The sequence below is a fragment of the Haliaeetus albicilla genome, chromosome 4 (assembly GCF_947461875.1).
Source record: "Haliaeetus albicilla chromosome 4, bHalAlb1.1, whole genome shotgun sequence".
Classification (NCBI taxonomy): Eukaryota; Metazoa; Chordata; class Aves; order Accipitriformes; family Accipitridae; genus Haliaeetus; species Haliaeetus albicilla.
The window spans coordinates 16991424-17013625 of record NC_091486.1 but is presented as its reverse complement, the minus strand read 5'-3'; the positions used below and the strand labels follow the sequence as shown (position 1 = coordinate 17013625).

The 22202-nt window shown below is 38.0% G+C and overlaps 1 protein-coding gene across 4 annotated transcripts; it reads left to right on the top strand.

The window, feature by feature from the left end:
- Positions 1–21950, top strand: CYP27C1 (cytochrome P450 family 27 subfamily C member 1). Of its 4 annotated transcripts, none has more exons than XM_069781078.1 (9): positions 1–444; positions 5285–5475; positions 7128–7327; positions 9901–10110; positions 11880–12043; positions 15042–15208; positions 15999–16077; positions 16860–17063; positions 19786–21950. In XM_069781078.1, the coding sequence occupies exons 1-9, from the start codon at positions 106–108 to the stop codon at positions 19900–19902; spliced, it is 1671 nt and encodes a 556-aa protein (XP_069637179.1). In that variant the 5' UTR covers positions 1–105; the 3' UTR covers positions 19903–21950. The 4 variants fall into 4 exon arrangements, with proteins under 4 accessions (XP_069637179.1, XP_069637181.1, XP_069637182.1 ...); XM_069781080.1 differs by having other exon boundaries at positions 16860–17105; positions 19786–19895; XM_069781082.1 differs by lacking the exon at positions 1–444 and adding an exon at positions 1606–1726.
- The last annotated feature ends 252 nt before the right edge of the window (positions 21951–22202 follow it).

Here is a 22202-nt window from a genome sequence, read left to right as displayed (position 1 = left end):
TTTGGAGAAGTGCTGCTTGTACAAGTTAAAGCAGGCAGTGAAGAAAGAGCAACCAAATAAAAAGCAGCTGCAGGAGCAAAGTGGACCTTTCTGAATTTAAAAGACATGTCTTTCTTCACGAGGGTTTTGACAATGAAATGCAAGCAGGCGCTTGAATCTGAGAGAACTTACTTTTACCACGCGATTTTTGTCGGCAGGTTTCACCAACTGCCCAAACTTTCCAGCAGCCAGTCTCTGGAGGTGCAGAATAACTCACCAGCGGCGGCAGAGAACAAAGGCGAGGAGATGGTGGCAGACCCGGGGCGCGCAGGGGAGCTGCTGAAGCCCAGCCCGCACCAGCTTGGCAGGGTGAAGAGCCTGCAAGAAATGCCTGGACCCAACACCCTCTACAACCTCTACGAGTTCTTCTGGAAGGACGGCTTCGGCCGCATTCATGAAATCCAGGTACAGCTTGCTCGGCTATTTAATATTTTTATTCACGTCAGGATTACTTCAGCCTTTCCTCTTCTCCCCTCACAAAGCGTTGCCTAATCACCGGGTTACCAGCACCGCAGCTAGTCGCCGCCGCCTTCCCGCTGTTAGGAAAGAGCCGGGACGGCGAGGATCCCCCCCTTCAACCCCCGCCCCCCGCCGCGCTCGGAGGTTTTGGCTTTTTTGTTTCGGGGAGTGGTGGGGGGGAGCCGGGGAGTACGTGGCTCCCGAGCCCTGCCGACACCCTCCGCCCGAGATCCCCCTTCCCCTCGTACGCGGGGTGACCGCCTCGCCGGCACCCCCCGTCTTTGAGCTCTCCCCCTCTTCATCTTTGTGCGTATTTTGGAACTTTTAGGTAGGTGCCTTGGACAAAAAAATTAAAAATCCCCCATCTTTTGAACCGGGTTGCTTCGCGGACTTGGCAGAGGGCTTATTTTTGGCGGGCGGAGCTGGGAAACGTGGGCTTTCCTCGAACGTGGGGCGGCAGCGCCCACCCTGAAGGTGAGGCCGTGCCGGCACCCTGGGCGGCTTCCCGCCCGCACCGCCTCAGTCGTCCCGCCCGCACCGCCTCAGTCGTGCTGCGGCTGGCGGCCGAGGCGCTACCGCCGGGACGGTGCGCGGAGGGGGGGGGGGGGCCTCCCGCCGCTTTCCCCTCCTTCAGCTCAGCCCGGCGCTCCCCCGCTGTGGCCAGAAACCATTTTGTCTCTCCAACCCTCACCGCTCCCCTGGCCTCCCCTTACATAAATATACTTCCCCTATATAGGTCCCCTGAGGGGGCGGTAGATGCGCCTGGCCCCGCTGCCGTCAGCGCTGGCCGGCCCGCCCACGGCCGCCGCCACCCTCCCCTCAGCAGGAGGCGGGCGGTTTGAAACCTTCCCGGGGCGGGGGGGGCAGCGGTGGCGGCCGGCGCTGCCCGCCCGCCCGCGGCCCCCGGCCCCCGGCCGGCTCTGCCGCCCCCTCCCCTGGCGGCCCCATTGGCTCGCGGGCGGGCGGTGCGGCGAGGGGGAGGGGAGGGGAGGCGGGAAGCGGGGCCTGATGGCGGCGGGAGGTTGGTGGCGGGGCGGGCGGCGGGCGGCGAGCGGCTCCTGTCACCTGGCGTGCGGCAGCTGTGGGGTAGGCGGTGGGGTGGGAGGCGGTAAAATAAGGCTGAACCCGGGCGGGGGTTGAGGACCGCCCTCTGTGGTTTGGGCACCTCCGCTTGGGGGGTGGTCCGCAGGCCGCGGCGGGTCCCCTTCCTCAGTCGCACCCGGCGAAGGTGGGTGAAGGACAGTTATCCGTGCTTGGGACATCAGGGCTTGGGCGGGCGAGTATTCGTCCTCCGTACTGCATTTCTTGGATGTTGGCATGGGCAAGTGTCTTACCATAAGGCTGTCTCTAGCCAAAAATGAATTCTTCTGGTTGCTTGGCCAAACACGTGGGTTTCATTCCTGAGAAGTCACAGTGCATCTCCTGGGGCCCCTTCCCAGGTAGCCCAAGTGATTCTAAAGCGAGCACTTGTGTTTGAGGGAGTAAAGCAGTGGTTTTCACCCTTTTGCAGTTGTGGATCCATAATGCTTTCCACTGGCAGTACAGATCTCTTTGGGAATACCTCAAATGTGGCATTTATTATTTTGTTTTTCTTAGTGACCTTTCCCAGATCGTTAGGAAGAGATTCACAGACAAGCCTAAGACGTTCAGTGCCTGAAAATCACTGAAATAACAAAAATTAGAGGGAAGTAAAAACAGAGAAGGGAAACCAAAGAGAACAGGACAGAACTTTAAATGGTTTGAGAACCAAAATTCAAAAGTTAGGATTTGCAAAGGGCCTAAAAACACCAGAAAGAGGCAGGAAACAGAAAAAAAAAATCACGTAAGTTGCTTGGTTTTGTCTGGCTTTGTTTTATTTACCATTTAGATTTCTAAAAAAAAGTGTTAGGCTCCTCAGTGTACACTGTGTTTGATGGCAGCCAAACTAGATTGCTGATGATGAATTGCTCAACTTAATTGCTTGCTAACCAAGATGCATGCAGATGAAACTTCATGATAGCTAGAGCTTTTTGTTGCATTATATTTCTTTTTTTCTCTGCTTCTGTGGTGGTGTACAGAATTTGAGAGGCATTCACCATAGTCTCATAACACTAAAAAAAAATGCTACCACTGAGTTCAAGTTCTTTGACAGTCAAAACAGTGAAAATTATTCAAAATATTAAAAGGAATATAAGACAACCTAAATAGTATATGTTTTTCACTATCACTAGCTGATACGGATAGATTCTTTAACGAGTGTTATTCATAAAAAGGGAAGCGGGAGGAAGGATAAGGAGGAGTTGTAATACGATACTAGTTTTTATTCTGTATAGAGTCTCAAAAATCATTTTACAAGTCATGGATGCCCTGTTTGCATACACGCTGGATGCAAATAGGCATTAACTGGATTAATAACAGTCTGTTTAAATTTAACAATACAGTGAACATCAGGAATGAATTAATCTGAAACCCTTTGGTAACCAGCACGGCTACTTAAACGATGTCCTTCGGCACACACAAGTATTTGTACGCTATATGCAGAAGGGGTGGGGAAGTCAAGGACTTTTTCACAAAGGAGGTTCTGTTCTCAGTAACATGATTCCAGTTAGTCCTGGCCAAAGCAGTAATGCCTACAGCAATTATGACAAAGGGAAAGTATTTTTAATTTGATGGGGTTAGATCTCTTTTGTCTCATCAGTGCTATGCAATTATAAAGAAAAGAAAGGTGAGGGGGGAGGGTTTGGATGCTGGCAGTTTGAATTTATGATGTGTGAAAGAATGTCTGGTGTGAGAGTGGTATGTGAGACATTAAAGTGTAGTATTTTTAAGGTTTGGAACAAGGGAAAGAAAACCTATGTTGTGATAGAAAATATTGAAGAGAAATTCCGGGCATTTCTTTAAACATGAAGTTGATACACTGAACATCATTCTGTTGAAAGCAAGAGACGTTCAAATACCTTGTCCTTATCTGTTTCTGGTTTAAAACTAGTATTTCATTTATTTGATTGGATGGCTCAACAGTTGATTTGTTTTCTGTTAAAGTTTATGCTCCCATGTAAACCTCACCATCAGTGGAAAAAACAAGCTGCTCCATAAAATAGCAAAATTTGTTGAACCTGTTTTCTGTGACTGGTGACCTGTGTCCCCCTCACTCCCCTGCCTTTTCCTTGCAGCACTTGTCTCCCAACTCATGCTTTCCTTTAAAGACTCATGCTCTGAATTCTTTCCAAGTTCAGTTTCAATATCCCTAAAATATCTCCAAGGCAAGAGCTACTTTGGGTTTTGGGAGTGCTTCTTCATACATTGGTCTGCATGTGGTGTTTGGTTAGCAGCAGACCAAGCAGAAACGGTAACAGTTGAGATCCTACTGTAGCATTTCCCTCATCAGGGTGACTAATATGTATGTCTCATTTGAATCCAGATGCTGGTTTTTGAAAATGGCAAGAATATAGTTGTAGGAGACCTTTAACTCTCTGTTAAACTTGACTGAAATTGGCTGTTGTGTTCCAAAAGTAGTTAAGAGGAGACTGGCAGAGACCACAATTGCATAACTCTTGTTTTATTTGGAAACCAGGCAAAAAGAGTTACTTTTTTATAAGCCCTTGGTACCATATGCTGAAGAGTGATTCATATGTAAACTTACTGTTGGCAATTAAACAATTCATCTCTGTAACCAAGACTGATTAAAAAAGTATTTCTCATAAGTTAATCTTCAGTCAACACTAGACTTCCACTAGTGTAGTTGTATCAAACATGTTTGATTTATCATCAACATAACTTTGCAAGCAGATGTCTTTGGATTAGATGCAGGTAACATGCCGAAGTTAAACTTTGGTCAGTTTATCTTGTCTTGCTAGTTTAACCTGAAATAAAGGCTTTAAAATTTACAGCTTTCTTAAATCTAAAGTCCTAATAATATCTCTTTAACAACTCCTTTGCAGTTTAGGTGTTTTTCCCCTAAAATTATGACGTACCTCTACTCCAAGTGAATTCGTGGGAATTGGGTGTTTAATTTGATGACCGTGTCGGAATTAAATTTGTTTGAAATGATAGTGCAATCTTACTGGGAAACTTCTGGGTTTTTTTTTATGCATAATTTAATGTTTTCCAATCCTCTTTCTTAATTGCCTGTTCCTTGCCTTCAGCTTGAATCATACAACTTGTGGATCAGCCACTAAATAAACCTCACTGCAGGGATAAGACCTCAACATTTCTGTCCTTTTGCAGAATTAACATATGTCTTTCTAACGTTCACTGCTGATAAAGCTGTGAGAAAATACAGTTTTTCACTAGGCTGCTATGCTATCATTGTCGTCGGTTAGGTGTGAGAAACTTATACGTAGTTTTTTGTAAAGAATAAAATGGTAGAGTTAAGTCTTTATTTACAAAAGACTTTAAAAGTAAATTGTTATGTCTTTGTATTATACTGTTAATTTCACCCTATTTACCTCCATGTTTTTCACTTTTTCAGACATTCTTTCTAACCTGTTTGATCTGAAGGGATGTATTTTTAAGTGCCCCACGTCCCAGTATTTGGTTTCACTCATGCTTTGTGCCTTAGAGCTTTGGGTCTTCTCAGTCAGAGGCCCTGAATGGTGTGACCTCTCCATTTTCCTTGTGAATATTTGACAGTAATGCTTAGATGCTTTCTCCTGACATTTCAAACCATTCCTTGACCGGAAGGCTGTGGATCAAGTTCTAGATATGATAGATTGATTCACTGTATAACAAATTTGTCAGTTTCCTTTTATTTTAATTTTCCTTAGTAATACTTTACTTCTGTTTCTCTTTGTTGGTGCTATTGTAGCAAAAACACACTCAGGAATATGGAAAGATCTTCAAGTCTCACTTTGGTCCCCAGTTTGTTGTATCCATTGCAGATCGAGATATGGTTGCTCAAGTCCTCCGAGCAGAAGGTAGAGCACCACAAAGAGCTAACATGGAATCCTGGCAGGAATACAGAGACCTACGAGGGAGAGCCACGGGACTTATTTCTGCGTAAGTGTTGTTACTCCTTAATTTTCTTTGTTTTCTTGTAAAAGTTTAGTGATTTTTCTGAAGGACTGTACAGGTCATTTGGGAATTCAGGCCTTACTGTGTGGGGAAATTTGTGTGTTTAGTGGGGGGAAGAGCATAGGAATTTATGGGGAATGTTCTGCTGTAAATTTTCAAAGGGATGGTAGTGATGTGTAGTTTGAATGCGGAGCAAGCTGCCTTGCATAAAAACATTCTTGGGGAGTGTGTATCAGCTAGAATTGTCTGAGCTGACTCACTTACCTGGAAGCAGTATTGCAGAATAGGGATTACAAACTTCGGCACAGCACCGTGCAAACTGTGCTTTTAATGCTTCAGATCTAGACTGTTGCATCTGGTTGGCAGTGTGCTGTGTGGACTTGTTGGCTCAGGCTGGCTTTAGCTTTATTGTTCACCAAAGTGCCCCCTCAGTAGATTAATGCAAAGAACTTACTGTATGGTAAATTCACACTGTTGTGCATCCTCGTGCAGATATTTTTGTATGTGGCTGATTGTAGAGAGTTATCTGTCTTTACGGCTTGCATAAATTGGCAGTGCATGTGGGTGTGGTTAATTGCCACTGGGAACTACTCACAGTCCCCACTGACATAGGATGTTTATTTAGAGGGAAACTAATTTCCTGAGTCATGGACAGTCTGTTTCTTTCATGGTGGCAAAAGGCATTATATATTGCACTGCAGACTCAAATCTTAAGCCGCAGTTCAGAGTCAAACTAACAGTTTCTTGATGTTTTGTGAGATGAGATCTTAAATCAAGAGATAGTCAGAAAGTATCTGTTTAAAGAGATTAAATTCTTTTGCTGGCCAATAAGTTTCTGTACCCTGCAGCAGCATTGCTCCAGGTGAAAAAAATTAATGGGAAATACATAGCAATTTAAAATAAATGCATAAAAGACAATTGCCTGTCTTCATAAGGAATTGAAAGATATCCCTGGAACCACTGTTCCCAAATACTCTGCTCATAGGAAGTATGCAGATGCTGCAATTCAGATTTTTAGTCTTCAGCACAAAGATTTCAATAGATAACTCAGCTAAAGGAGAATCTAGCTGTAAATTGTTTCTCTATAGCTAGGTCTGCTATCCTATTCCTTTGTAGGTTTAGAATTAGGGTAACTGAAAGTGATGTATCAGTAGTGGAATTTAAGGTACTAGCTCAAATTGTTGATTTGTCAGATCTGAATGTGATACCTTTCTTTGGTAATTAAGCACCAATTCTAGGTAAAAGCGATTTTGCAGACTATCCATTCAAATATTTATTTAAAGTAATTTTAATAAGCAAATTTTGCTAATTTCTTGTGTTAGCTGCTACTAAAATACTAATACAGAGATACTTGTCAAATTCAGCACACTGAGTGGACAAGTTCTGTCACTCAAACTAGAGATTGACTTACACATGCATGTACATGTTGCAACACTGAAATTTAATGAGGATGTGCAATAAATGTGGAATAAAAATGTAGGAGCATAATACCAAATATATGTTATCATCATTTTCATTTCACCACTTGCTTTCATTTGACATGAAAAAAATCATAAACAGTTTCATTGCAGAGCTCTTACCCGGGTGATGATTGTTAAGGAAAATTGTGTATAGACGTTATTAATAATTTCTTCTAGGGAGGGGGAACAGTGGCTAAAAATGAGAAGTGTACTGAGGCAAAAAATTCTGAAACCCAAAGATGTGGCTGTTTACTCTGAAGGAGTCAATGAAGTTATCACAGACTTAATTAAAAGAATCCACACCCTCAGAAGTCAAGAGGACGATGGGGAAACAGTGACCAATGTTAACAACCTTTTCTTCAAGTATTCAATGGAAGGTAAGCCCAGGCTGTATAATATCAGTAAAGAAAATGCATATAAAGCAGTGTGCTTATGGTTAGGCATTTTTGTCAAATGGCTAGTGCCCCATCGTGCTTGATCTGAAAAGGCAAGCTTGTTCTGCACTCAGGTGTCTTCCTACTTAGTGCAGTAGATATCAGTGGAATTCCTTTGTAGAGTCCAAAGAGATGATACCTTGTATTAAGGGACAATTCCTGTGGAATTGCTGGTATATAAGTAAAATGTAAAATCAAGGCCCTGAGCAGTTTCAGTACTCCATATTTCTGTATGAATTTCTCAAGAATAAGGGTGTTGACCTTCTGACAGTGTGACTTCTAAGACATGTTAATCTGACAACATACTGGCCAAATTCCAGGTGAGGAATCACTGTGTGATGTATGTAAATTCTGTTCATAGCATAATGTGGGAGAAGATACTGCTTTACCCTGCCTACACATGCCAAGTGTGGGATTGTTATGCTTGCCTTAGAATCATCTGCCACTGGCTACCATTAATGAGGGAACGCTGAATGGAACTACAGCCTGAGCTAGTATGGCATTTCCCATGGTCTTATAGAAAACCAACAGTGATTCATACTTCATGCATTCCTTCAACTGACTGCATACAACCTGATCTAGTTATACATAGTGCCTTTTAAAAACATTGGTACTCTTTGCTGACAGGCAGCTGAATAATTTGAGATTTGCAAGAACTTCCAAACTGCTCACCTATGAAGATGCTGTATCAAATTGCTGGCTGCCTGTTTGGTAAACTAACCTCAGTCTGTTCTGCATGAATAGTGTCTAAAAATGGCATTAAACTAAGAGTTACCAATTTTACAGAATTTTAAACTCTGAGCTTACAGATTCACTTTCACTGATGGGTTAGTTTAAATTCTTCACATTCTTTTAGCTTTTCATTTATAACTTGTGCCTGGCACGCACTTATTTCCTATATGAATTGCAGTTTTAATTAACTTACACTGTCAGCTCTTCAGGGAACCAACATGTAAGATTTTTTTGAAAGGACCATGTAAAGAGCAGAAGAATGCATAAGAACTAGCAGTTGCTGAAAGAGGCACGAGAGAAATAAAAGGCACAGAAAAATATCTTCCCAGGGAGGAAAATTAGGGAAGGAAGAGTGAGTTGAAAATAGCCAGTTTTTAAAATTATTTTTGTCCATAAAGAAGAAATACAAAGCAAACAACAGGGAAAAAGAAAAGTTTCTTAAAATATCTCTATGTATATATACTTGAGAATTTATGGAGAGTTTGATGGAGGGCAGGATCAAGGTTAAACATCATTATTGTACCTGCTTTTAATAGGAAAAACAGAGAAAAAAGAGATTAGAGTGTTAATAGACCAGTTACTCTAATTATCCAGTTAACAGTTATTCTAATATTTCCTGGAAAGATTTAGACAAACTATTAACTAATGAATATGAAAACACAAAATTTATTTAAAAACTTCTGATTTGATGCAAATGGCTTTAAGAAATTATCTAAATGTTTTTTTTAAATTACCTAATTGCCTCACTGGATTTTAGAAAAATCATTAAATAAGATTATTTTGACAATAGGAATGCTTTTTATACCATAACATGTGATATTTTAATAAATAAACTGGGCAATATGATCTAGATTTTGCAAGCTGGGAGGAAAAATTGCCAGAAACCTGTGTTCAGGAAGTAATTAAGAAATGTTTTTCTGTCAAACTGAGAGAACATTTTGGCTAACTCCAGTAGGGCAGTTTCCGGCTGAGCTCTGTCTAGTATTTGATAATTTGGCTATGTTTATAAAAGCTGAGCTGAGAGATTGCAGGGACACTAATGGACAGGTAAGGATTAACTTGATAAATGTAAGAAATGGTCCCAAGTGGAGAAGAAGAATTTAATGAAAATATATATAAAGTACTGTTATTTGAGGGGAGGAAAGGGAATGGTATTCCTAGTAGGGATCACTGCAGTACTGCAGAAAAGCATCTGAGAAAATTACAGCCAGTCAGGAACAAGAGAGGAGTCAGTATTGTCACTTGGAATAGTGTCACGCACTTGCTGTTTTTTAGGGCCACATGGAGTGTATTGTGTGCAGTAAAATCACTGTCTAGAGTGCAAGTTCTTTATCCATTTATGCATACTCATTATTCATTTACTACCAGCTTATGACAAAGAAAGGTATAGCCACTGCTAGAAACTCCTGTGTTATCACAAGTTACCAGAAATGTCTTTGGACTTGTATGTCCCTGTGTATTCAGAGGCCAACACGGCAGGCTCAGGATTAGCGGTGCAATGTGAAACACAGCAAACATGCTGGAGGGCTGCTCTACTGCCGGTGGAATTCCTGGCTGTTTTCTCATGCTGAGCGTTATTGACATTGTAACCACTGTCTCCCTATGATGTTTAGCTGGGATTTTTTTACTGTGTTTTAAATTTCTATTTGATCTGCTCCCAACTGCAGTAATAATAACTAAATATTTTTGGAAGGTAGTTCCATTATGGTAGCATTTTAATTCCTTAAATTATTCATATGTATATATGCATGTGTATAGCAAATTCTTTGATTTCGTATGTGCAGGTGTGGCAACTATTCTGTATGAATGCCGGTTGGGCTGCCTGGAAAACAACGTCCCACAGCAGACTGTTGAATATATTGAGGCTCTGGAGTTGATGTTTAGTATGTTTAAGACCACTATGTATGCAGGTGCTATTCCCAAATGGCTTCGTCCACTTATTCCAAAACCCTGGAGAGAGTTCTGCAAATCCTGGGATGGACTCTTCAAATTTAGTAAGATTTAGTAGTAGAAAAGTTCAGCTGTATTTCTGCAGGTTCTGTGTGTGTTTGAACAGGACTCGCTGCATTTCTTTTCTAAAATTATAAGAAGACATGGTGGCGGAAGTAAGTTTAATATTAAATGCAGACTGGCCAAGGGAACCGTTTTAAAAAACACTCTATTGAAAAAAGAATTTTACCTGTATGCTTTAAATATTCCCCTATTTTATATTGCTGTTTCTTTTTTTGTCTTCATCTGTTTCAGTACCCAGTCCTCACTCCAGGTCCAAGTTCTTTGCCAAGGCTTTATCTTAAGCCACTCAAATTTTAATGAGGGTAGTTTAGTTGACTTCAGCAAGTATTCAGTCAGGCACTCTGACAAATAATCACCACTAAAACTGACTAGAAGGGTAAAAAATTAGACTTTAGCAATTAATTAAACTCTTTGTGAAGTTTATATATACACATACAAGCATATAAGTTGACATAGAAGTAGACTGCTGTACTACAGTATGTTTTTTTGTAAATAAAGCATTCCAGGCTACTTTATGAATCAGCTTTCATGTAAGTAAGAAGAAAGAGTTGTCTTTGCAATATAGATTTTTTTTTTTTAACATTCTGGAGTGTTAAAAACCCCTAACTCTCTTTCCCTCTCTAATGGTAGAAAGCTGCATGCATTTTTAAATTTATTTTATTAGCACTATTGGTCTAGGTAGGTCTGTGTTTGTCTTCTTGAAGGTAGATTCTTTAGTTTCTTAACTTTTAGTATGTGTAATAGGTTTAATTTTTAATATGTATTGATCTGTACTTCTAGTAGGCATTAGGGAATCCATTTAATGCTGATACAGGTGTATTTTCTGTGAAACACATACTTTTTTGCACTGCCACTTCTAAGTTATTTCCCATGATAAAGTTCTCTTGTTCCCTTTTGTGGGTTAAAAACAACAGCAGACTTCAGCTTTATCCTAACAGCAGCTGAAAAACTGTTCTTGAGGAATTTGTTCGGTTTGAAACTTGTTGTCATGCTGTTTCTTTGTTTAATCACTTTGTGAAAAAGGAATTAAATGATGAAAATCACTGTATGTAATATGTGTATTTGTGTAGGTTTCATAAAGGAATATGTTGATTCTAGTTCACTTTTTTGTAAGCTCATTCTGTGAGGCATTAATTTTCTGAGGAGTTTTCCTTTTTTTAAAGCCCTTCTTTCACTGAAGATGCTGTTTGTAGTCACTAAAGTGTAAATGGGACTGCGGACGAAATTGCTCAAAATGTTATTCACTGAAGTTTTTCAATTTTTGTTACTACTTGATGCTCTCCATCTTTGTTTTCAGTGTAATTCAGTACTGTGGCTTGACCTTCCAGTTGCTGCTAACATCTTGTAGCAGCCTGTGTGTGCTGAGTTGCAGCATGCTCTGCAGAGTTCACCACTTCTTGCAGAGTCGTCAGAAAGCAAGCCCGGTGGGCGTAAAAACTTGACCTTGAGCTTCCTTCACTCCATGTCAGAAACTATAGTCTCTTGTGTCCTTTCTTCATGCTCAGCATTCTCATGCTGTGAGCTACCAAGGTTCCTGTCAGCTCAGTCTTTCCTTACAATGAGTACCCAAGGACCTCCACCACCACTCTTATTATCTTTTTCCTGAGAAAATAGATTCAAATTCAAAAATATTTTTTGGGGGGAGGGGAGGGCATGCTATGTAGTGTAGCATAAGGGAGAAATGGCATTACTGCATGGAACCAGCAGAAAAATAAAAATGGAAGCTTAACAATTTTTTTGAATCCTAAAGGTCAAATCCATGTTGACAACAAATTGAAGGCTATCCAGTCTCAGCTGGACCAAGGAGAAGAAGTGAATGGTGGGCTACTTACATACCTTCTAGTGAGTAAGGAACTTACTTTGGAAGAGATCTATGCCAATATGACTGAAATGCTTCTGGCAGGAGTGGACACAGTAAGCTTGTTATCATTTTTCCTGTGCACACTTGTTTTCATAAACCAGTACCATTCACAGCTATCTTCAGGGGGGTTATGTTGTTTATAAGGACATAATTTCTGACACATTTAAGTCATGACATCTTTGAAGTGATAGAAAATACTTACAGCACTGTGTAATCTCTCTACTGGAATGAAGTCAGTGTTCTGTTCCAGCTGTGGTTTACAGGAACCCATCATTTGGGATTTGGTTCCACAGTTTATTGAACAGATAAAATAGCAATTGTCTTCACATTCGGCTTCAGTTTCATATATTTTCTTTTACTAGTTTGAATATCAGGTTGGTATTTGTGCTTCTTTAGGTAGACCACAGTAGAAAAGGCTGCTGAAATATAGTGTGAAAAAAAATTGATCAATAAACTCATATGTAGAATTTGGTAAAGGATTTTCATGTATGGCTAGTTAAATCAACTGGGACACACATTATGGATCAGATACCTGGTTTCTGCTGAAGTCCGTTAGGAGGGGCGTGTTAGGCTAGCACTAATGTGGGTAAGGTGTAAGTTCACTATACCCATGCTTATGCTGGCAATATACAGTCAGTCTGAGGCAAAGAGCTGTGGTAATGGGGCTCAATATATATACAATACGTTAACACGTAGTGAGGCGTTTTAAGTGGCCATCTCTAATTGAATTCAGATTTTTTTGATTTAAGAAAGTTTGTAAGGTTTCTAAAGAAAACAAAAATAAAACCCCAAGAGTAATACTTTTGAGTTCCGAAATAAGGAGTACATGTAAAGCTTATTTATGTGCTGAAGATTATTCCATTGGTTAAATATCCCAAGGGCTTATGAGTTTGGAGAACTTTTTGATGTTTGTTTCTTAAGTAAAGCACAGTTATTCATCCCATTCATTTTCTAATCTTTCAGACCATTAATTTTCCATTTTTATTGTGTGACAGAGTTCTCATTAAAGTAAAAGGACAATGTTCAAATTCATGCCAGCCAGAGTTTCTCTTTCTGTTTGACTCAGCTTTCTCAGCTGGCAACAATCTTTTTGTGAGAGGACGGTACTTCTGATTTCCTCATTTCCAAGTACAAGACAGAAATTGAGGGAATCTTTTTTTCCCCTACTGCTGTTACTTCAGATCTCATTTTATCATAGAAAGTGAAAGAGGTTTAGAGGATTATAAAAGCTTTCAACAGAATTGTAAGGCAGTTTTTGGCTACAAAGCATTTTGGCTCTCCCTGGAACAGCGCTAATTTTTAAGAGGTTATGAAGGAGCTGGGAACCTGGGAAGAAACAGTGTTTATATCAGAGAAGTTCTGTATACATCTGGCACAATTGCCAGCTCTTCTGAGCTCTGAGAGGAATAGAACAGGGTTGCATCTTAGCAAGGGACAGCCACTCAATATTACAAGAAAAAAAGAAAGGTTTTGAGAATGATACTTCTAGTATTATATCCCAGTTGGAAGACAAGACATAAAAGGTCACTGTCATGATGAATTTGCATTCTAGATTGATCTTAATTGTAAGCCCAAAATAAGACATTTCCAGAAGTTGGGTTTTTTCCCATACATTGTTTACAACCTTTAAGCTTTGTTGTGCTAATGAGTGAGAAGCTAAAATAAAGCTGTTTCCTGTGTAGAAAGCAATACTGGTTGTCTTTGTAACACAAGTTGAAAAAAATACATTTAAAAATAATTCAAGAAAATTAGGGTAGGAATTACAATTTTTCTCTCTTAAATGTTGTAAGATAGCAAGAACAACACAGGTAAGGAACAGAATGATTGCATTGTCACTTTCTCTGCCATACTTACTCAGGAACATGGAAAATACATTTTTTCATGGTAAATTTTCTGTCTTCAGTGAGGGAAACGGGCTCGAGTAAGGCCATTTGCTTGACCTTAATGTCTTGGGTGCAGCTGCTAGCAGAAGCAAAATGTCCTGAGTCTGTCTAGTATTTGAATGGGATAGTCCCTGAAATCCAGGTAGTTTAAACACAGGGACTCATCGTTAAATGAATGGTAAGTAGTGGATCACAAAAACTTAAAAGAGTTGAAATACTCTACTTAGTTCCATGTTACTACAGACAGAGTGAATTCATGGTTCCAGAGTGTGTCCTAAACCACAAATGTGCACTGAAGCGCAATTTTTCCAGCTGAGGTGAAAAAGGATTAGATGATGGGTTCCTTTAAATCATCTGGTGCTCAAAGTCTCAAAGTTGAACTGTCTCCTGCGTTGTGTTCTGTTTCTTCCTTCGTATAAAATATTTTTAAATGATTTTTCACACAGTACCTCTTTCCTGGAGCCTTAATGATTATTAGAATCATTAAGGAGGGAGGGGGGACACGTGTATTTTAACATTTTTGGGCCCCTTTAAATGTATGAGCTCCTCTTTGAGCTTCCTTAAGAAAGCTTTCAATTGGATGCTTAATTTCAGTCAAGTTGGAATTCTCAAGAGATAGAAAGTGCCAGTTGTGGTGTAGCATTGCTTACTAAAGGATAAAGTATAATCTTAGCAGTGATAGTATAAATTCTGTTGTGTGGATGCTATGAGGAGACCACCATATGCTTAAAAGGGGTTAGTAATGTTCTGAGTAGTATTCTCTTATCTTGTTTCCTGTGAAATGTTTTTGTTGGGAGGAAAGGTGAAATACCTATTGAAAACTAACAGTTAACTTAATCCATTGCTGTTTAGAGTGTTGATGTTTCAGTGTTGTTTATGTAGTTTTGTTTGCATTTGGTTTTTCTGTTGCTTTTTATATTTCACTGGGAAAATATCAGCATGGATTCTTTGGATATGTGGGGGATTTTTAGATGGAAAGGGGATGGAGGAGGGGATTGTGAAATCTGACAACATCCCATTGAGTCCAGATGTGAATCATTGCCAGTCTGTTTTATAACTTCAGATGTATAAAACACATAGTTGAAAACTGATTGCTTTTCTTGGCTTGAAATTATTTTTAATCTAATCTTGTTGGACTTGACGGTGATGGTTGTGGTTTCTTGCTTAGACTTCTTTTACTTTGTCCTGGGCAACATACTTGTTGGCAAAGCACCCTGAGATTCAACAACGTGTTCATGAGGAAATAGTCAATAAGCTGGGGAAAGACCAAGTTCCTCTTGCTCATGATGTCCCGAAATTGCCTTTGATTAGAGCTGTGCTGAAAGAAACCTTGAGGTAAGTACAGACAACTGCAATCATTAATTAAAAAAATTAATTCCATGTAGTTGTAATGGATTTTGAGTCCATGCTAACATTTGTATTTAGTTGTCATTACTGCTATTTGCTGCTTCTGGTTTTATTTATTGTAGCAGTATTGTTTCCAAGGATGCCTAAGCAATGAAATATGATAGATTATATAATGTTTAATATTTTTAAGTATGGTAGAAGTAGTATCATATATGTAGGACATGTCTGTTAAGGTAGGTAATTGAAAGCTTGATTTTTGCCTTTTAAGTATTAGTCTGTATGATGGACTGTAACAACCTCCTCCCCCACGCTGGTACTTTGCAGTGCCACTACAATCATTTTAAGCTTCTTGACTTAAATTGAAGGCATGTGACATGCTTTTTTTTACATGTTTATACCAAGCGTTCACAGTGAGGTGAGGGGAATAAGAGGATTTTAGAGAAGGCATCAACAAGGCTTTTTCAGCTCCCAGTAGTGCTAAAACATCTCCAGCTTGACCAATTGATTGCATGTTTTTACATGTGTAAAGCAAATAAATACATAGACCACATAGCTCAACTTCCAGCTACAAGTAAATAACTTTTTTCAGGTGTTAATCATATTCTTACAGATGATTCAAGGTCTTGAATCTCCAAGGTGTTCTGTACTTTTGAAAAACCTTTTTGCTGTGAATGCATATTGCATTTGTATTGTATATTTGTGAATGCAAATTGGAATCTAAACTTTTAAAGTTGTACTAGTTATTACTGTTGAACTTCTCACAAATATTTGTCTCTAGGTTATATCCAGTATTGCCGGGAAATGGAAGAGTGACCCAAAAAGACTTGATCATTGGAGGATACTTGATACCTAAAGGGGTAGGTTCTATTGCAGTCCTCTGCAGAGAACACAGTTTAATTTTTGTGTATGAAATACAATTACAACATATATATGCTTCATTGATTTCAAAAGATTTCACCAAGCTAGAGCGTTAAGAGGAAGCTATTTCCCATAATACCCATTTATATGACAAAAATGGATTTTATAATTGACTTATTGCTGTTGTTTGGGTTTGTTTAGATTTAGTCCTCACCTGCTAGTGAAATTTACCATCATGACTTGTTCTTAATATTCTTCAGGGTGGAGTCTATTAATAACATCTTCCTGCAATGCTACAAATGGATTAAAAAAGCATAAATTTCATTATTCTTGTGGTTTTCTAATTCTTTGCGTGTTAATTCCCTTTGTAGAAAGAGTTTAATTTCCTTTTTAAATTATGAATCTTTTCTTTATACTATTCAAAGATTACACAGAGATCATGGTAGAACTGTATGGCTCTATTTTAAATGACAGCACTTCTGTGTTAGAGCAACGTGGCTTTAAAACAGTCAGAATTCTTAATTCAATAATATACTTAATGAATATATTAAGTATATTATATATTATAATATAATTCATTTAAAACAATTTGGAGATTATTTCATTTGACCAGTTGAGAAAGGGATCTGATTTTCTAGGCATCCTTTTTTCTTCTAGAATTACTGAAAGATACTTAGTTTTTATCACTTCATGTTGCAGAAATTACAGTAATTACAAATGCTTTTTTATTTTTTGATGTGTATTGGAGTTAGCTAAATATAAATATAATTTATTTCCTCAGACGCAGCTGGCACTCTGTCATTATGCTACTTCATACAGCGAAGAAAATTTCTCAATGGCAAATGAGTTCCGACCTGAGCGCTGGCTGAGGAAAGATAATTTGGACAGAGTAGACAATTTTGGTTCCATCCCCTTTGGCTATGGCATTCGAAGCTGTATAGGAAAAAGAATTGCAGAGCTGGAAATTCATCTTGCACTGATTCAGGTTAGAACTATGTGACAGCATTACAAGAAGAAAAATATATTGGTATGATAATTTTCTATGTATACCATTTCTGGATAACTTAGAGTGCTCAAAAACTTTGTTTTGGAGTGTTGTCTAGCATACTCATCCTGCAAAGGCTTAAAAAATGAAAATAATCATGCTTGAAATGTAGCATACTAGTTAAACTACATTGCAGAAGAAAAGGTGTTTGTAGTACAAATGGAGTAAAACTAAAGGTAAGACTGTTAAGGAAATCTACGGATTTAGTACAGAAGGTTTTTGTAAGCAAATTGGAAATCTTTCTTAATGTATATTAGAATAGTTACCTGCTCAGTTTCAGTATTTTAGTTACGAAGAATTCAGTACTACAAAGGTGTAAAATAGTTTTTACATCCTTTTACTGACCACAATGTTAAGACAAATAGTAGAATTTTTCCGTGTTCTGTGGTTTTCTGTCCCTTCTTGTTCTTTCTTCTAACTTTATTATCATTTTAGATATATATTATTTATAGTTATAGAAATAGTTAGTACATATTGATATATATTGTTTTCCATTGCTTCATATCATAAAGAAAGCTTTCCCAACAGCTGCTACATTTTTTGTCATTTACAAGACACCCTTTAACTTAAATATTGAGATCAGATTGTGCAATCAAACCTCAAAGATTTGGAAGCTATTTATAGTTACTTAACTATAAAAATATTTAGACCTATTATATGTATTCAAAGCAAACTTGATTGAGTTTGCCTTAGAATTTCCTTAAGTAAACTCCTAGAGCAATCTCTGAACAATTAGCATCTGTCTTTCAGAACTCAGAGTGAGATAGCTCTCAGGGGGCTGGATAAAACAAACATACTTGCATCTTTTTGAAAACGAGGATCAAGGAAGTAATAGAGAGCCTGCTTTTGTTTTCTGGAAAGAAACTACAACAAAATAGCACACAACCTATTTACAAGAATCGAGATGATATTTAAGTAATTTAAAAATAGAAACACATGAAGCATGGAGCTGATCAATGAGAAATCATGTCAGACCAGTCTGATTTCTTTCTTTGACTTGATCATTTACCTAATGTGGTGGATATAAAATAAATCATGTATTCTGACTTCAGGAAGTATTTTCATATGTCCTAAACATTGTTCCCACAATTAAATTAAATAAAGTTTGTTCCAGATGGAAGTATCTATAAAACGCATGCACAACTGGTTGGAAAAAAGAAATAGCTGGAGGCAGTAGCTGTCAAATATTTGCTGTTGAACTGGGAAAACATTTAATTAAAATTCTATAAGAGTCTGTCCTGCATTTGATTTAGGTTGGTATTTTCATGAACAGTGTAAATGATGGATTAGAGAATACTTTTAGAGTTTGTGTAGGATATCAAGCTGACATGTATTAAGTTAAAATCAGAGGATGTGAATATAGAATTATGAAAAAATGGAGAAATATTCCAGAATCAACACAAAATTGTTCACTAAGGACAGTTGCAAGTTACTGCTCTTGAGAAGAAATCAAATGCATAAATACAAATTGCTGACCAGCTGGCTGGGTAATTAGTACCATAGAAACAGACTGCAGGGGTATAGTAAAAAATCGGCCAACAATAATAATGATGCTAATTCTGAAAAGGCAGTGTAATTCTTGCGTGTATTAACAGTATTAACAAGCATGTTGTATGCCAGAAAGAGAAGTTAAATTACTCAGTCTTACCAAACACTGGTGAATCCTCAGCTAGACAATGATGCGCAACCAACCCTGTGCGCTGCATTTTAAGGACAATACAGTCAAATTGGAGGCAATTCAGAAGATGGAGAGAACACCAAGAATGAGGTACTTGAAAAAGAGAAGAATGAGATGAAAATTTGATCAAACTTCTAACACTGAAAAGGTAGTTAAGTATAGGAAAATAGTGCATTGTTTACCATGCTTACTAGGAGAAGGATAAGAGCAGATTGCTTAGTTTTTAGGAAAAAGTGTTTGAGATTTAATATTAGGAAAAGCTGAGGATGTTGCGGTATTTTTTTCTTGAAAGTTTAAAATAGATAGCTGAAGTATTCTATGTTCAGCTTCAAAACAGGTGAGATCTCTTGAAGTTTGTTTTAGCCCACGATTTCTGTGATTTATGTTTGCAACTAATTCTCTCAGTTTCATTCATTAAGTGTATAGAAATAGAGGTTTAATGTATTGAGAACCTGTGTGATTGAATTACAGTGATTCTGTTCAGGAGAGGTTCTACTATTTGGCTCCTTGATGATTGTTTCACTTGGTGCACTTGCTGTCTCATGTTTGTTTTGTTTCCTTCTGCCCAGGAAGAGAAATGTGTGTGATGGGATTGGGACGCTTCTATTGCTTTGTTTTATAATTGCACGTATTGATTTGTATTAAAGGAAGCAAAATCAAAAACACATAGGGAGGAAGCTCGCAAGGTTTGAAAGGGACCTTAGTTTCTTAGATAGCTCAGACTGTTTAATCTAGTTGTGTGGAAATTCTTCAGAAAGGACTGGCTGAGTCCTCCCTCAATCAGAAGAGGAAGATTTTTAGCTATAATCTTTACCTTGTAACAACTATTTTTTCTTTCTTGTGTGGGAATTATAGCACTTAGACCCCACAGAACTGGCAGCAGGTATTTTGTTTGTGACAGTCCGTTATGTTCTCTTTTCCAAAGTCTAATCTTCATCTGTAATTTTGCAGGTTTTCTAATACTTGTCCTGTTTATCTTCACAGTTGCTTCAGAATTTTGAGATCAAAATTTCTCCCAAAACCAAACCAGTTCATGCCAAAACCCATGGACTTTTGACTCCTGGAAACTCCATCAATGTGAGATTTTCTGACAGAAAGTGAGACTCAAATGTTTTGGAAATACTTGCGTGATTTTCATGGGAACAGACTTGGATCTTATGGATGTTTAATCACGTTTGTTCTCTGGTTTGTAGGTATTTGGCAAAATGATCAAGTATTATGTTCTGCCTTAGTTTTACCAGTACATAAGAGAAATTACCTCTCCTACAGTAGATAATTACACATACGAAAATATATACTGAAAAAATTCCTTCTTGCCCTTGGAATCTCTTTTTACCTGGAAAGATTTCTAGTAATAACAACAAATGCACTGAAAAAAAACAAAATTAAATTCAGACATGTCGGTATCATTCAGTGGTTTTGTTACACGGCTTTGTCATAAAAGTCAACTACTCGCTGAGTCTGTTTGAGAGCAAGAGGGTTACTATATAATATGTGAAAATTAGTTGCATTTATGAGTTCATGTTTTCCCGTGTCATATCCTCCAGTGTTTTTTAAAAGTTTCCACACAACATTGAAATTATGAGATCATTTTTCTCTTGTCTGTAAGAACATTTACTCTGCGTGTAATAAAAAGTTAATGCAGTAATATGAAAACTAAAGATAGAAAAAATACAATTTATGTCCCTTTGTTTAGACTTGAAATACAGAACAATTAAAAATTTATCCAAACATAATCCTTATAAAATGTTTCTATATAATTAAAAAAAAATCTTAAAAATAAAAGTTTAAATGTCACATTGTACAGTTATGAACCCAGACATTGTCCTCATCACCACGGCATAAACTGAGTGGAACAGCACAAGCCACTTTCACTAATCTAGCTAATATTATGCCAAAACCAAATGTAAATAATAAAAATGAAGTAGTTGTTACATTTTTATCATTTAATTAAAATGCTACTATTAACCGTCTTCACAGTTCTTCAGCAGTAAGAACTGGAAACTTCCCATCATAACATGCTGTATCCATAGGCAGGTGCACAGTTGCCTTCTGTGGGATGGAAGTGTGACTGCAGAAGTATTTGGACATTATTTTTTTTTTTACTATGTAGTGTCCAATACAAGGAGTGGACACCTGAAAGGTTTTTTTAGTTATTATTTTATTTTTCCTATGACAACTAACAGAAAAGTCTCTCTTGCATGAGACTTTAGTCTTTAGATAACTTTAGTATCACTGCACTAACCTTACGTTCTCATTTTTGAGAGAAAACTTACACCTTGGGACCATGTTATGCCTTGAACAATGCTCAAACCTACATATCCTAATATGAAATTAACTATGTAATTATGTATAGTTAACTGTTTACATGTCAGGCTCTGACTGTTGTTTGTGAGGTAGTTTACATACTGATAATAGTAAACTTTTTAGATGTATGCAGAGTTAGAAAAACATTCTGCAACTCGGTTTTTAAAATGACAACATTCTTCTTTGCTCATCTAGCTGTAAAAAGTCAAAGACAGGTTACAAATTAAATAACACTGTAGTTTTAATGGTGTACATGACATTCCACATAGCTAACTACTACAGTCACATTGTTGTAGTATTTTTGTTACTTTTTGTAGTGCCTTTTCAAGGTCTTGACAAAAGAAAAAAAAAATCTCCTTTGTATGGATCTCATATATAAAACAACAACACTAAACAAAATTGATCTGATCTGTGAGAAGATTAAATGTTTACATGATGACTTTAAAGTGTTACTCCTGTATTGAGCATGTATATGTACTGTAAGAAAAACAGGTAATCTGTGGAGGGTTTTTTCCTTGAATGAGCTTGCCTTCTGATGCTGTTTTCCAGGGCTTCACATTATTCCTTTTTTTTTTTCTTTCCCATTGTTATTTCCAATTGTCCCTATCTTAAATAGAATGAAGAGAGTTGTATTTGCCAGAGCCAGCTGACATTCCAAAGGAGATGTTTTGCAAAGGTCTATTTAAAAGTCTGTGGATTGAGTATTTGACTCCATAACTCTGCCTGTGTTTGTTGATTTGGGGATCAAAGGGCCCAAGCCTTGAATCCAACTCTGGATTCTGTATGGTTCCCTCCTTTTCCATTGTCATAGCATCATTAGAAACACCAGCTATTGCTATGTTGCTGTATCTGTCCCTTGTAATACATCACTGTAGAAGAGGGAAGAGGCATTCTAAAATGCTCTTTAAAGCATTTGATTCTTTTCATGAAAACAGAAGGCCTGTGATTTGTTTTAATAGAGCATCTATCCATGTAAGTTGTCTTTTATACTTAATAAAATATTTATACAGAATTTCCAAGTCCTGGTTCTCATTTTAATTGCTATTTATAATTGCATTTTTCTTTAGTGTCTTAAAGTTTTTAACTTGTTGGAT

What these genes read in the sequence shown, in the direction of transcription:
- CYP27C1 (XM_069781078.1), top strand. Translation starts at nt 106, where the DNA reads ATGTCTTTCTTCACGAGGGTTTTGACAATGAAATGCAAGCAGGCGCTT. An exon ending in CTTCAAGTATTCAATGGAAG is followed by an intron (nt 7,328 to 9,900) that starts GTAAGCCCAGGC and finishes TCGTATGTGCAG; the next exon opens with GTGTGGCAACTATTCTGTAT. An exon ending in GTGCTGAAAGAAACCTTGAG is followed by an intron (nt 15,209 to 15,998) that starts GTAAGTACAGAC and finishes ATTTGTCTCTAG; the next exon opens with GTTATATCCAGTATTGCCGG.